General features: G+C 58.5%; 3 protein-coding genes across 5 annotated transcripts in view; 1 reads left to right on the top strand and 2 right to left on the bottom strand.

The window, feature by feature from the left end:
* The window catches only part of LOC102379618 (interferon regulatory factor 4-like), a 5432-nt gene extending 5034 nt beyond the window's left edge, over positions 1 to 398 (bottom strand). Inside the window, exons 1-2 of the mRNA XM_006030534.2 lie at positions 349 to 398; positions 92 to 167 (exon numbers count right to left, since the gene is read on the bottom strand). Of these exons, the coding sequence (XP_006030596.1) occupies positions 92 to 167; positions 349 to 398 (126 nt within the window). The remainder of the gene's footprint in view (positions 1 to 91; positions 168 to 348) is intronic.
* Positions 397 to 12595, top strand: part of TTLL9 (tubulin tyrosine ligase like 9) — a 26459-nt gene continuing 14260 nt past the window's right edge. The window contains exons 1-2 of the mRNA XM_006030533.1: positions 397 to 475; positions 738 to 949. Coding sequence (XP_006030595.1) covers positions 397 to 475; positions 738 to 949 — 291 coding nt within the window. The remainder of the gene's footprint in view (positions 476 to 737; positions 950 to 12595) is intronic.
* On the bottom strand, positions 3045 to 12570 carry DUSP15 (dual specificity phosphatase 15). 3 transcript variants are annotated; one of them, XM_025212190.1, is made up of 7 exons: positions 11933 to 12570; positions 9193 to 9226; positions 6330 to 6412; positions 5866 to 5915; positions 5068 to 5142; positions 4383 to 4740; positions 3045 to 4047 (listed from the first exon to the last, which is right to left on the bottom strand). In XM_025212190.1, exons 1-7 carry the CDS (start codon positions 11951 to 11953, stop codon positions 3832 to 3834), a joined length of 837 nt encoding a protein of 278 aa, XP_025067975.1. In that variant the 5' UTR covers positions 11954 to 12570; the 3' UTR covers positions 3045 to 3831. The 3 variants fall into 3 exon arrangements, with proteins under 3 accessions (XP_025067975.1, XP_025067976.1, XP_006030552.1); XM_025212191.1 differs by having other exon boundaries at positions 3046 to 4047; positions 4383 to 4560; positions 11933 to 12567; XM_006030490.2 differs by having other exon boundaries at positions 3046 to 4047; positions 4383 to 4554; positions 11933 to 12564.

Genomic DNA, 12595 nt, shown 5'->3' with positions numbered 1-12595 from the left:
CGAGGCAGGGCCGGGAGCCGGCCGGGCTGAGCCCTGGCTCTCCCGGGCTCGCCCGGGTTTTACCCAACGTCTTCATCCATCCGTTTCTCACTATCCCGTGGCCAAACGGTGGCCCAATGCTGGCTGGCGTTGAGTGGGAAACTGGGCCGTGCGGCTCCTGGCAGCACCTGACAGTAATTTTGGCAACGGCCTCAAAAAAGTAGATAAAACTGTCCTGGAAAATGCAACACAAAATGGGAAAGGAGAGCAGCGTTGACGGGGCTGGGCTGGGGTGAGCGTGTGGGAAGCCTTGTGCGTGCAAACCTCCGCCTTTTGTTTCCGGACCAGAACCGCTGTTAGCCTCGATACTGTGTCCTGGTCTCGGCTTCGTCCTGCCTGAAGGGGCACGACTCCGTCATGTTGGCTTCAGATCATTCCCCGGCACTGCCCCCCCCTCTGCACTGCACTGTCCCGGGGCTCGTTGCTCGGGGAACCGGTGTGATGGAGCCGCTCCCCCCTGGCACCCAGGCCCCTTGGAGCCCATCTCTGCTCTCCGCAGCTGGCAGACAGATCCAGCCTCTCTAGCTTTGCACGCAGAAGGTGCCAAGCTGGCAGCAGAGGCAAATGCCCTCCAGCCACGCACAGTCTGCCCTCGAGTACGTCCTAGCGGGCAGCACAGACTCCATTGCCCTCTTGGTCCTGGGGTGGTGGCAGCTGCGTGGGTAACACGGACACTGTCCCGTGGGGTCTGGTCTGAGATGCCCCCTCTCTGCTTGGAACGGTGGGGTGTGCACGCTCTACACCAGAGCTGGGAGATGAGGGGTTAAGTCCCAGCCGGGCCTGCCTGACACCTGTGCTACCTGCACTTGGGCTGAAGACTTTCAGCTGGGCCTTGGGGAGATGGGGTTTAGCCTGGAGCAGGAAGGGAGATAGGGTTGGCTCGGGGATACTCAGCTGTGGAGGGCTGCAGGTAAGCCTAGCTTGGTCTCTGCTTTGGTGGGTTGGAGAGAAGGGCAAGAGCCTGCTGTGCTGTGGCTCAGCCGCCCCGGGGCTTGGGGGCCTCGGCCTTAGATGCAGCGGGGCCTGCTTTGGGGCACTTGCTGAGCCTGTCGGCTGGTCTAGGGGAGCCCTGCCTGCCTGCAGCAGTGAGAAGCAGCTCCTGCGGTGACCTCTGCCCCTCCAGGCTGGGCCAGCTTGCTCTCTGCTTCTGAGTCACAGGAAGTGAGTAGCCTGGTGCCTGGGGGGCAAGGGAGGACGTGGGGGCTGACAGCCGGCAGGCTCGGCTCAGATGGAAATCCTAGAAATGAATAGGTCGGGATGGGCCCGTGTGACTGACAGCCCCGGGGGACCCACACAGGCCGTCTCAGGGGTCCTGGGCTAGCCACGCAGCGGAGGGATCTGCAAATGGATGCAGCCCCCCCACGCCCCAAGCCTCCTCCCTGACCCCCCTGCTCCATTTGCACTTGCAGTGGGCTCCCAAAGGGGTTGAACCCTGGCCCCAGTCCCTTGTCCAGGGGCCTTGGACCGTGCCTGAGCTGTACAATGCAGGAAGGGGGCAGGGGCTTCCCTGCACCCCTGTGGCCAGGTGCAAGCACCACAGGCCTGAGAGAGAGACCGTGGTGATCAGCTGAGTCTCCTGCAAGGGGCTGGCAGGTCTGCACGCTGCGCACCTTTGCCGCAGGCTCTCTGGGGCCTTGGATTTATAGCTAGGGTGTCTCGGGCAGAGAGTAACGATATGCCACCCGCGGGGCTGCAATGTGGTCCTCTGGGCTGCTGGCAGGTGGCAGCCCTGCCTGGGCCAAATCAGTGCCATGGTGCTGAGGAGGCAGGGCTGGCCTCTTCCTTCTGGGGGAAGGGGGCCCCTTCCTGCTCGCTTGCATGCACTTTCGCTCCCTCTCTGCGTCACTGGGGCGGCCGCGAAGCTTTCGCTTGCGTGCACGGGGAACTCTGGAGGCGCGTGCGGGGCCGGGGAATTCCACTGCGCGCTCCGATGCGAGCGCCGGGTGTGAGCTCCCGCTTGGGCCGGCAGCAAGTGCCCCCGAGAGGGAAAACCTGCCCCCTGGGCAGAGCTGCCCTGTGGGCAAATGGCCTCTGTGCAAAGGGAGCTGGGGGGCACGGGGGAAGAGCTTAGCAAGGCCGTGGGGGCTGAGGGTCTTGCCCTGCCAAACTTGTCTTCCTCTCTGTGGGGCAAGGCACCTAGCACTCAACAGGCACCGGCTGAGTGCTGTTAATTATTAATAGTAATGTCCCATTCCACTCTGCAGCCACCCGGCAGCATCTGTGGCAGGGACATTACCTACCCCCAGAAGGCATCTTGCTGGCTCCGCGCAGCTCGCTCGCTCGACCTTGTGCCCTGCACTCGGCAAAAAGCAGCACTGAAAACCCGCCGGTCCCTGCGGGCTTCTCCTCTCCTCCTGCCTGGAACTATCCCCAGCTCCCGGAGGGGATGCATGCCCTCTGGCTGGGGAAGGACGCTGCTGTGGGGTCTGAGATGAGGGAAAAGCACCGGGTTGCAGAGCGTGCAGGAAATGGCTGCTCTGGCCCCCAGAGCTGGCGCCTCCAGGATGCCAAGCTGTCTGGGCCCCAGCGGCTGTGGGAGGCAGGGAGAGGGGATCGGAGGAGCCCAGTGATGCTGGTACTTCCTGCACTTCTAGCAGCCCCGACATGCTACCAGCCTGGCACCCAGGTGCTTGTGTCTAACACCCACTCCTTGCCTAGGGGCAGATCGCAGGCTTTCATCGCACCCTGGCGAGCCAGGCCTGCAGATGGCTTGGTGCTGGGGTGGGGGACAGAGCAGCCTCTCCCCAGGCTCTTGCAGGGTGGTATTAATGCCTCTGAGAGGCAGTGGGCACCGTGCTGCTCAGGACCCCCCTGCCATCCGTCCTAACCACCATGGCATAGCCAGGAGCTGGCCCCTGCCTCTGTGCTCTCCCCTCCAGCCCTTGCAGAGCTAGGATCAGAACAAGCAGACTCCCCCTCTCGTCCCCCAGTTGGGATCTAGCTGAGCCTGCTGCACAACCCTGCTCCTGCTGCCATGCCTGCCTTCAAGATGGGTCTGAAACGCACGTCCAGCCAGAGCAGAGGCACTCGAGGAGGTTTATTATAGGCTAAGTGGGCTGGATGTTCAGTTCTGCAGAGTCTGGCCACGTGTTGGACGTTTTCCACCTCCCGGAGGTACATCCCGGCCTCTGCGGGGATGCGGGGCAGCAGGCTCCTGCAGCCATGCTCGCTCTGGACTTCCGCTGTCTTGGCCTGGTGCCTAGCACTGGACCTCGGCCCATGCTAGTGAACTACGTGTGCTCACACCCCTGTCACACGTGCTACTTTGCCAGGGGAAGTCACTTGCTGCAGCACCGAGCTGTGTAAGAAGCTCCCCTGTCCTTCGTGGGTTCTGCGTAGCCTCCACTGAAAGTGCTGTGACTGCAACGTCTTTGGAGCAGGGAAGTCCCCTGCACTGCTGCTGTGAGCCATCGCCCTTGCTGAACTGTGCCTGGGGCCCTTCATATGCTAGTGGTAGTGACTGGTACTCTGAGTCTCCTGAATGGGCTATGCGTGTTTGCTAATTGATCCTCTGGCTGTCTGGGAAGGAGAGGGGGAAGAATGAATCCCCCTCTCTGCAGATGGGGGAAACTGAGGCAGGTGACTGGTGTGAGACCACAAAGGAACCCAGTAAGAGCTAGGATGCGAGCCCGGGTGCTCCTGGCTTGTGGTCCAGTGCTTGCTCTGTGTATGGCACCTCTCCCTCTACGTACCAGGAGTGACGCTCCAGACTGGGCCTCCGTATCTACCAGTCTGTCGCGCTGCATGGTCCCAGCATGCTCTGCCGCACGCCTGCCTGCTCCTTAGCTGGGCTCATCTCAGACAGGTGGGCATGCAGGAAAAGGTCCTCTTCACCCGCAGCAGGAAGTGTGCAGTGGTGCCCTTGATGCTTCTGCTCTGGGGCACCAGGCCCTGCCTGGCTCCCTGTGCCCCAGACGCACCTCCTCTGCCTGCTGGCAGCAGGGCCTTGATCTCCGCCTCATCACTGAAAGGGTCTGCTCCAAACCGCTGCTCCAGGTGTCTGCGAACCTGTGGGGAGAAGAGGCTGGTGATGACCCTATCCAGCCTTTGAAAGAGTCTCCTGGTAGAGGCTGGTGGGGAGCTCTGCTGCTCTGCAGAGGAGTCTGATGCACCGTCCGCCCGGCTCTCGGTCTGGATGCTGGTCTCTTCCCTGTTCCCAAGTCCCCTGTGCTCTTTGAGGATGAGAGTTTCTGCGGACACAAGGGTCTCCTCCCCCCCTCCCGCCCCCCTTGGCTTGCATCGTGCATGGGAAGCACTGTGCCATGGCTGGGTCCTTGGCGAGCGTCCCTTGGACCTCTGCACGCAGAGTGCCGCCTAGGAGACGGGCAGCCCCCAGCTCTCACCTTCCGCACGGCCCCACGGCCAAACTCCTCCAGCTGCTGCTTGAAGCCAGGGTTGGGATTGGCAATGGGCCGCACGGCTTTCACGGCATCCAGCACCTCCTCCCAGCGCAGGCCCGTCACCGCCATGATGTAGGCGACGACGATGGTGGTGCTCCGGGAGATCCCTGCAAGGCTGGAACCACAGCGGGACTGGGCTGGCAGCAGGGCCGTGCTGCCCTTCATTGCCCTGGCCTGCCACAGCCCCCAGGTGCACCCGTCCCAGCGGATTCCCTCCTCTCCTCCTCGGAGGCAGCCTCTCCTCCCAGACCCCACCCCAGGGCCCTGACAGTCTCCTCCACTGGTTTCCAAATCCCTCCTCCTGCCAAAGGAAGTGAAAGCACAAGCTGCTTCTAGGAGTCCTGCCCACCCCTGCGCTTCCCCTTCTTGCCCAATGCCAGGAAAGCAAACACCTCTCTCCTGGGACAACAGTCCCAAGCCCGGGAGGAATCCTTAACTGAGCTCCGCTTGGGAGACGCCGTGACACCAGACCCGACTGCCAGGCCCCCCAAACAAGGGGGTCCGTCAACTTGGGCGTGCCCTGGGTCTATGCCGGGTTGCATTTGGTGTCCCGTTGGGCTCTGCTGACTCCCCCTGGCACTTTGCCCAGGGCAGTGCAGCACAAGGGGCATTTGGGAGGGAGCCTTACCAGTGCACGAGGCAATTCCCACCATGCAGACGACAGTGGTGGATGAAGCTGATACATTCCTTAAAGTGTTTCTTGCTAGCAGGAGAAGGAAAGCTGTTAGAAGCAAGGCTCTGGGCTGTGAAACAGGATTTTAACAGGAGCAGTGGGTGGCCCCATTCCCTGGCGCTCAGAGCAGTGCCAGTCAAGTAAAATACATTTACCGCCACTTCTCGAGGCACCAGTCACAGTTGCAGCTTTAATGCCTCGGTGCAGCTGTGCTTTCCGCTCCAGATTTGGGCAAAGGGCTCCGAAGCAGTCACAGGCTGCAGGAGCGCACCCGGGCTGTGCTGGGCAGCCCAGGGGCCGTGGAGATGGACCAAGGCACTCTCCAGATGTGAGCTCATGAATCGCACAGGCCAGGCGCTGGCCTCCACTGTCTGCCCAAGTCCCTGGCCAACACTCGCATGCCATGTGTGTACCCAGAGGGGAAGACTGGCCTTCTAAAGGGCAGCTTTTCCCCAGTGTCCCAGCCGAGCATGCATCCTGCCCTGGGCTCCTGCTTGCCCTGATGCTAGGTGGCCCGTGACTAGCTTGCAACCCCACGTGTGAACCTGAGGCAGGATGCTCTGTCAGGACCGATGTGAGATGCATGCCCCGCTGCACCCTCCCAGCTTCATGACCTGCCAGGTGCTGCCTGGAGCACACGCTAGGCAGCTGGCTTGTGGCCTTGGCAATGCCCGCAACCCCTGTGAGCCCTGATGTTTCTCTGGCTCAGGGCAGGGAAACGTGACTGGGGCGCAGCCTTGGCTTGGTACTTACATGTTGGCCTCGGGGGCGTCCGGCAGGGGAATGCGCAGGTAAGTGATTTCCTGAAACGCATCAAAGGCATGGGACAAATGTTGGAGATGAGGAGCTGGTGTTTTTGTCCCTCTCCACCCCAGAAAATGCTTCCAGAGTCCAAGTAGCCACATCCACCGTCTCCCTGGGACGGCAGGCTGAGGGAGGCAGCAGTGAAGCCAAATTGCTGTGTGACAGATGCAGATGAAGACAGACCCGGGGAGATAAACTGACCCTGACTATGGCCTAGAGGCAGGCAGGCTCTCCTTGATCACTTTGCCCTCTGAGCACATCCTTGGCATTCCAAGAGTACAGGGTTATATTTGCCAGAAAGCTATTTTCTAGGCTCGAGGAGCAGAAGGATTCCTCTGGAACTGGGGAAGGGGAAGAGCTCGCATGGCTGTGTGGCCTGGGGGATAAGGAGAAGTCGGGGATCAGGTACCCACCTGCAGCAGTGGCTGGGGAGATTCGTGGATTGAAATGATGTGGGTGATCTTATTCCTGTTCAGTTGCTCCAAATCCTTGGCATCTGTATGGGGGAACACGTGCAGTGAGCTTCCAGTGTGCGCTAGCTTCTTACATGTCCATTCCCCCTCCCTACATTGGGGGTGAGGGGGAGTCTTCCTCTGTGCAAAGGACCGCTAGTGACCCAGCGTCCCCAGCAGCCCAGTGTTTTGTGGCTGCAGTTGTGGTCACTAGTCTGGGTCTCGGACGTGGCTCTGGAACGAAAGCAGGCTGCTCTTGTCAGTCCTCGTTGCACTTTTCCCCCTCTTGTGACTCTTTTTAGCAGTGGAGAACTCAAGACCAGCACTAATACGCTTTCTCCTCTCCCGGTTTTGGGAGTCTAAACTTCCAGGGGGTATAAAGCACTGGCTTGCAGTTCTAAAACACCATGTGCTAATGGCATGCCATACATTTTTAATAAATAAAGAGAGCCTCCAGGGAAACGCTACATGCCAGGATTTGTGAAAGAGAGAGAGGAGGGGGGGAGCAGGATCTGCCTCTCCATCCATCTCTCTACATTGCCCATTACCCGATGATGTGAGCGTCTGGCAGGCAGAGTGATGGTAATTGCAGTGACATGGTTTTTAAAGACGCGTGTTTGGTGGCTTGCTAGGGACAGAGAGAAGGCTTCCAGGTGGAAGGCATGTCTTGAGCAGAGACAGTTTGCAATCTATCAGGCCTTAAATCTCTATTGTGATCCCCCTGCAACCCCCAGTCTCTGGGTTGAGCGGTGTTTTTTATGGCACCAATCCAAACCGGTGTAGTAGAGTTTGGACTCGCCGTAACCTTTCTGATTGATCTGCAGTCTGAATATTCCTCTGCCCCCAGGGACATCTCGTACTACCCTTTTGCTGTGATGGGTCCAGTGCCTCCGGGAAAATCCCCCGCTGAGGAAGGCTCTGGGGTTGGGCCCTCACACTCCATGGCTACACGGGCTATTTTCAGGGATGCCTTGTGGGAAACCTACACCAGTTTTCAAACGAACTTGGCACCGCGACTAGGAGCAAGTGACTGTGCTGGGGGCACGCGGCTAGGAGGCTCTCCTGACAGTGTGTGCACAATTGGTGGGTGCTGAGCACTTGAAAACTTGGGCCTGAGTGCTTTGGAAGTGCTGGGCTTCAGAGGTGCCCATACTGAATGCCGCCTTGCCCCACGAGCATCCCATCGGCCTCCGTGCAGCGGCCGGCTCGGTGGGGGGAATGCGTCAGAGCCTGCTTTCTGCGCAGGGTCAGAACGGCGCTCCGTGCCGTACACGCTGCATCTCCCAGCGTGGCCGTCCCCCCTCAGGAAATGCACTGTCCAAGCTCACTGGGGAAGTCTGACCCCTGAGCCTTCGCCCCTCCAGTGCTTTCTAGCCCCCTCCCTGTCCGGACCTTCCCGCGACCGGCACCTGCAAAGCGGTACTCGGCCGTGCACGAGTTGTGCTCAGCACAGGCGCTCTGGGAGGTTGGAGGAGCTGATCTAACACTCCTTCTTGACCCGAAATCTGTGCTCCCTGATGGCAATCCCACGCAGTCCTGTTGGCGACCATTCAGAAACATGCTCCACACCACGCTCCCCTTTGTATTGAACAAGGGCAGCCGAGAAGGCTTTTCAATCACCAAGCTGTCTGTCTCAATGCACAGAAGCAGAGACAATGGCCGCACTTGGCTGCGGTCAAGTGTCATTTCAGATATATCTTCTGCAAGGGGAGGGGGGCTGAGTCCTCTGGCAGGGCCTGGGCCTCTGGAAAGAGGATCTGGGGAATTGCAGATGAAAGGGGCCTCGGACTGACTGATGCCATTACAGGGGAAGATGGAGATCAAAAGGGAAAGCAGAGTCTTGCCCTGTGTTTCTTCCCAGCCCTGCTGAAACGGTTACACATCTCTGCTTTACTGTCTCTTACTGTGCCGGCACTGCATGCAGGAGCCAGCCCCAGGCCAGCAGTGTTTGGCCTCCTCTGCTAGACAGAAAGCAGGCGATGACTGGTACGTTGTGGAGCAAGGCAGCGTCCCGGTTAGCTGCCTCGGGTGCCCTTGCAGTACATAGCAAGCGTACGGCATTGGCCTCACTACCGGGGTGCAGAGAGGCAGAGTCACTGTGCCGTGTTGCAGCTCGGAGCCTCTTGCATGTTGGATGTGCCGTCACAAAGCCCTAGGCTCAATCAGTGTTGTGTGTTTGCTACCTCCCTCGGCACCACCAACACCATCGTCCTCACAGCCCCAGTCCCCTTCCTTGGAAATGGAGAAACCCCCTCCCACCCATCCAGCTGTCTGGTCTTCTGCAGGGCAGCACAACCTTCCTGTCCCTGCCAGGCCAAGGACGTTCCCCTCTGCTTCATTACATCCCTTCCCACAGGGCCTGGGGTGGATGAAGCCGGAGGGGCTCCCGAGCCAGGGTGATGGAGCAAAGCTGTGGGGAGCAGAGCGGTCCAAGCCAGGAGGGGAGCACAGAGCCTGGGGGAGTGAGAGATGGCCTTGCAGGGGGGGATGAAGCACTTTCATTGAGCAATGAAGGAAGGAACTTGGCTGCCAGGTTTGTAACCAGGACTGGCATCGTGACCCCGAAATACACGCAGATTAAGGACTTCCTCGCTGCGAGGCAGCCAGAGGAGATCTCCCGTGCTGCAGCCCGCTGCCCGTCCTTTCCCAGCCGCCCTGTGTTGTACTTCCAGTGCCAACCAGGCTGCAGGGTGGTGGCCTGGCATGGAGGGAACACGGCTCCCTTGATGTGGAGGGCACTGGGGCAGAGGGCTATGCATGGCCCGGGCAGCTGGCTGTTGCCCCAGCTCAGGTACTTCTGTCTAGGTGCAGCGGTGCCACTCACCTATGAAGTTTCCAAGGTAAAGGCCCGGGATGATCTGTGGGACACAAAGAGAAGGGCCCGGCTGTGAGTGGTTGCTTTGCACGTCACACGCACCCACCCTCCTCCCCAGGAGCCGATTGCAGCGAGCGCGTGACACGTTCCCCAAAACAATGCAGACAAAGGAAACGGCTGGTGTTTGCCGCCCACCCTCCTCTTCCTGGACCTCTGCACACTCCTCTGCCTCTGCCGTCACTCAGGCTTTTCCTGTGGCTGATGCGCATGTGACTTGTGTAGGGTGAGGACCCTCCGTCCGTGTGCCCGGGTCCACGTGCTCCAGTGAGACATGTCTCGTACCAGGGGAGGGCGGGCAGACCGGGCGCCCCCGGGCTTGGTCTGCGCAGCTTGCTAGCTCCATAAGATGATTCCTGGCGAATGCCCGCGGGAGCACCCACAGGGCTCTGTGCCGGGCAGCGGCACTGACCCCATCCATCGGCCACGTGAAAAGCAGGGAGAAAGTCCGTCTTAAATAGGTTGCCTTGTATTTCTAACTGGCCATCTCAAAAAATGACACTCTTGCCTCTGCCTATCCCGGAGATGCTACGGCCTCCGCGCTGCCCTCCGTTCAGTCCACGCCACCCCAGGGCCTCCTGCGAGTTTGTCAAAAAGGGAAGTAAAAGTAGCATTTTTAGGCTGACAAAACTGCTCCATGTGGGAGGCTCCTTCAAGCTTGAAAAGGATGCGAGGGGGAGGTGCTGTGGCATTTTTAATCGCCCTCCTTATAAATTCTCACTAACGTTGGTTTGCTGGGGCCTTTCCCTGGACAAACTCCACGTGCCAGACACAAATCCAGCTGTTCAGTACTAGGCACTAAATGAGTCGTCCAAGGCCACCCAGAGAGTTCAGTGGGGCAGAAGTAGGAAACGAACCCGTCCGCTGCCCACCACATCAGTCTCTCTTCTCCATTTCAGCCAAGATGGGGCACTGGCCCGTTAGCTTGTCCTGTTTCTTTAGAAGGAAACTTCTTCTCCACACAAGAAATAGCAAGTCCCTTTGTTGCAGGCTGCAAGAGGGGGCAGAGCGTGTGCACATGCGTGAGGGCACAGTAACGGGTCTAATCTCGCTAGAACTCTGCCCCTAAGTTTGTAAAGTCTTTAACCTATTTCCACGAACAATGAATGCCACTTTCTTCTACAACGCTAATGCCCACATCGAGGCGATGTGAACAGAATTAACGTTTTAGGGACACTGTGAGCTCCAAAAGTACTTTCTGGAGAGGGAAACCTTTATTTCCCTGAGCCATTGGCAGCACCCTAGGTTATTTGATGTGGGAGAATTTTAATAAAACCCATTTTACTCTTAACGATGTTTCTCTCTGTACTTGGCATTTCTTCGTTTGGAGGATAAACACTAATTAAGTCCATCTCGCTTTCGTTTACTGCAGATTTCACTTTCAGTTTCAATGACCAGTCACAAAAAGCACAGGGGACAAATTATTTTGCATAAAAACTGTCGTTTTGATGGTCTCCAAAAAAAACCAACCCCAAAACCCCTTGTTTTTAAATCACTTGAACGTTTGGCTCAAATGCAAATTGATGTGGTGCTTTTAATCTTCTGCTCCTGGACTGAAAATGAGATTGCTGTGTTTCAAGGGCACCTCCAGAGAGGAGACTGCAGTAGCAATAAATGTAGGCATGGTCCTATTACACAATCGCAGTCCTGCTCTGTTCTACGCCTCGGTGACATATCCTCGTGCATGTGCATTGCATCCTGGTGGAGAATATTGCAAAACTCCTGACTGGGCAGGGAGGGAGCATGCTTTTAAAGGGTTAAGGAGAGGGGAATGAAAACACTTTGCTTTAACCAAGGAGCTGTAACACAAAGACCAGGAAGTGGAGGCTGCTCTTTTCATGAAGCTGTGCCTTGGATACTCTAACCCCACAGGCTTTGCTGTGAAGAGTAACAGGCCCCGGGAATAGCGGGTGGCAGAGCGGGGTGCTGTCCCCATGGGTCTCGGGGAAAGGATAGCACTTAGGTGGTGGAAAACTTTTTTTCCCTTGGGTGCTTGCAGGACACAGGGCTGCCTAGTGACTCAGAGGGGCACCGTAGAGATCACAAGGAAGGGACCCAGGTGTCCCCCTTACATCAGCTCTGGCATCTCTTTTTTTTTTAAACTCCTCTCTGCTGTCCCCAAACAGGCTGCTCCATCCCCAGCTGCACCAGCCTTGTGCTCAGACCTTCCCTCCTGCCATACCTGGCCTCTGGGAACGCCCAGGAGGCTTGGGGTCCAGCTGTGCTCAGCCTGTCACTAAACACCACCCCCCCGCCGCTACAGCACCTCACTTTCCTCCGTTACTTAAGGCAGGTTTTACTGCACATCAGGTAGACCCCGACTCCAGCTGCTGCCCGGCTCTCGTCTGCCAAGCAATGAGAGGCATGCAGCTTTACCCCAAATCCTCCCAGCTCTGAACAGCCCATCTCAGGCTAGGTACAGACATTCAAAAAGCCAGCGGTGGAATCGATCTAAGTGAAGCGGCGTAGCTGAGATCGGTAGTGAACAGCACACACGTTCGCCTCTTGCTGGGGGGGCAAGTCTTAGACTGGGTCCCACCATTTTTAAACCAGCCTGTGCGCGCCCAACTCCTGTTCTGTGACAGGTGTAGCCCAGCTTCCGATCACTTATACCGGTTAAAGTGCAATGTCGGTACCTGGCCGGGGACAGCAGAGCCCCACAAGGCTAGCGGCTCTCGGTGCTGCTCGTTACCTTGCTCATGCCATTTCCCATGGTCCAGAACGACCGCCGCAGGAGGCGGGGGAGCAGGTGTCCTCGTCTCCTGGCGCGGTGGTACTCGGTCAGTCTCCTCTCCCAGCGCTCAGTGACAGGACATCAGTTTTGGACCCCTCCAGGGTCACGGCCTTTTGGGGCTTGGGTTGCGTGTGGTTTGTGGAGGTGGGGGGGTTCTCTCCTCTGTCACAAGCTGGGCTCTGGGCAGCAGCTGCGTGTCCCAGGGGATGGAATAAATCTCCTCTGGTTTCCAGCGCCAGCTCTTGGGGGCCCCGCCTCCCGCCCAGACGGAGAAGTTGCTCCTTAGTGGCCTTGTACCAATTGTTCTCTTTGCCAGGGCAGGGACAATAGAGGAGAAACTCCACCTAGCAGCAATCGTGTGGGGGTGCTGAGGCCAGGCCGGCTGCTGGCTTAGTGCTGCTGCTCTCCAAGCAAATCTGCACAAAGCCTCAGTGTTCGGATAAGAACAAAACCCTTTGTCCGGTCTGCTCTCTGACAACGAAGGTCTGTTCGGCCACGGAGCTGGGTGCTCAGCGGGGTGCCCGCTCCTGCCTGTGCCCCCTGGGGCAGGGAGCAATACGAGAGGCAGGCTGCAGCCTCTCGGGGCGGGGGGGAACTTGCAGGCTGGGCCCCCTTCCCGCT

The sequence above is a fragment of the Alligator sinensis genome, unplaced genomic scaffold (assembly GCF_000455745.1).
Source record: "Alligator sinensis unplaced genomic scaffold, ASM45574v1 scaffold1032_1, whole genome shotgun sequence".
NCBI classification, from domain to species: domain Eukaryota; kingdom Metazoa; phylum Chordata; order Crocodylia; family Alligatoridae; genus Alligator; species Alligator sinensis.
Note: the sequence above shows the minus strand (reverse complement) of the source record. Positions and strands in the feature narration are given on the sequence as shown.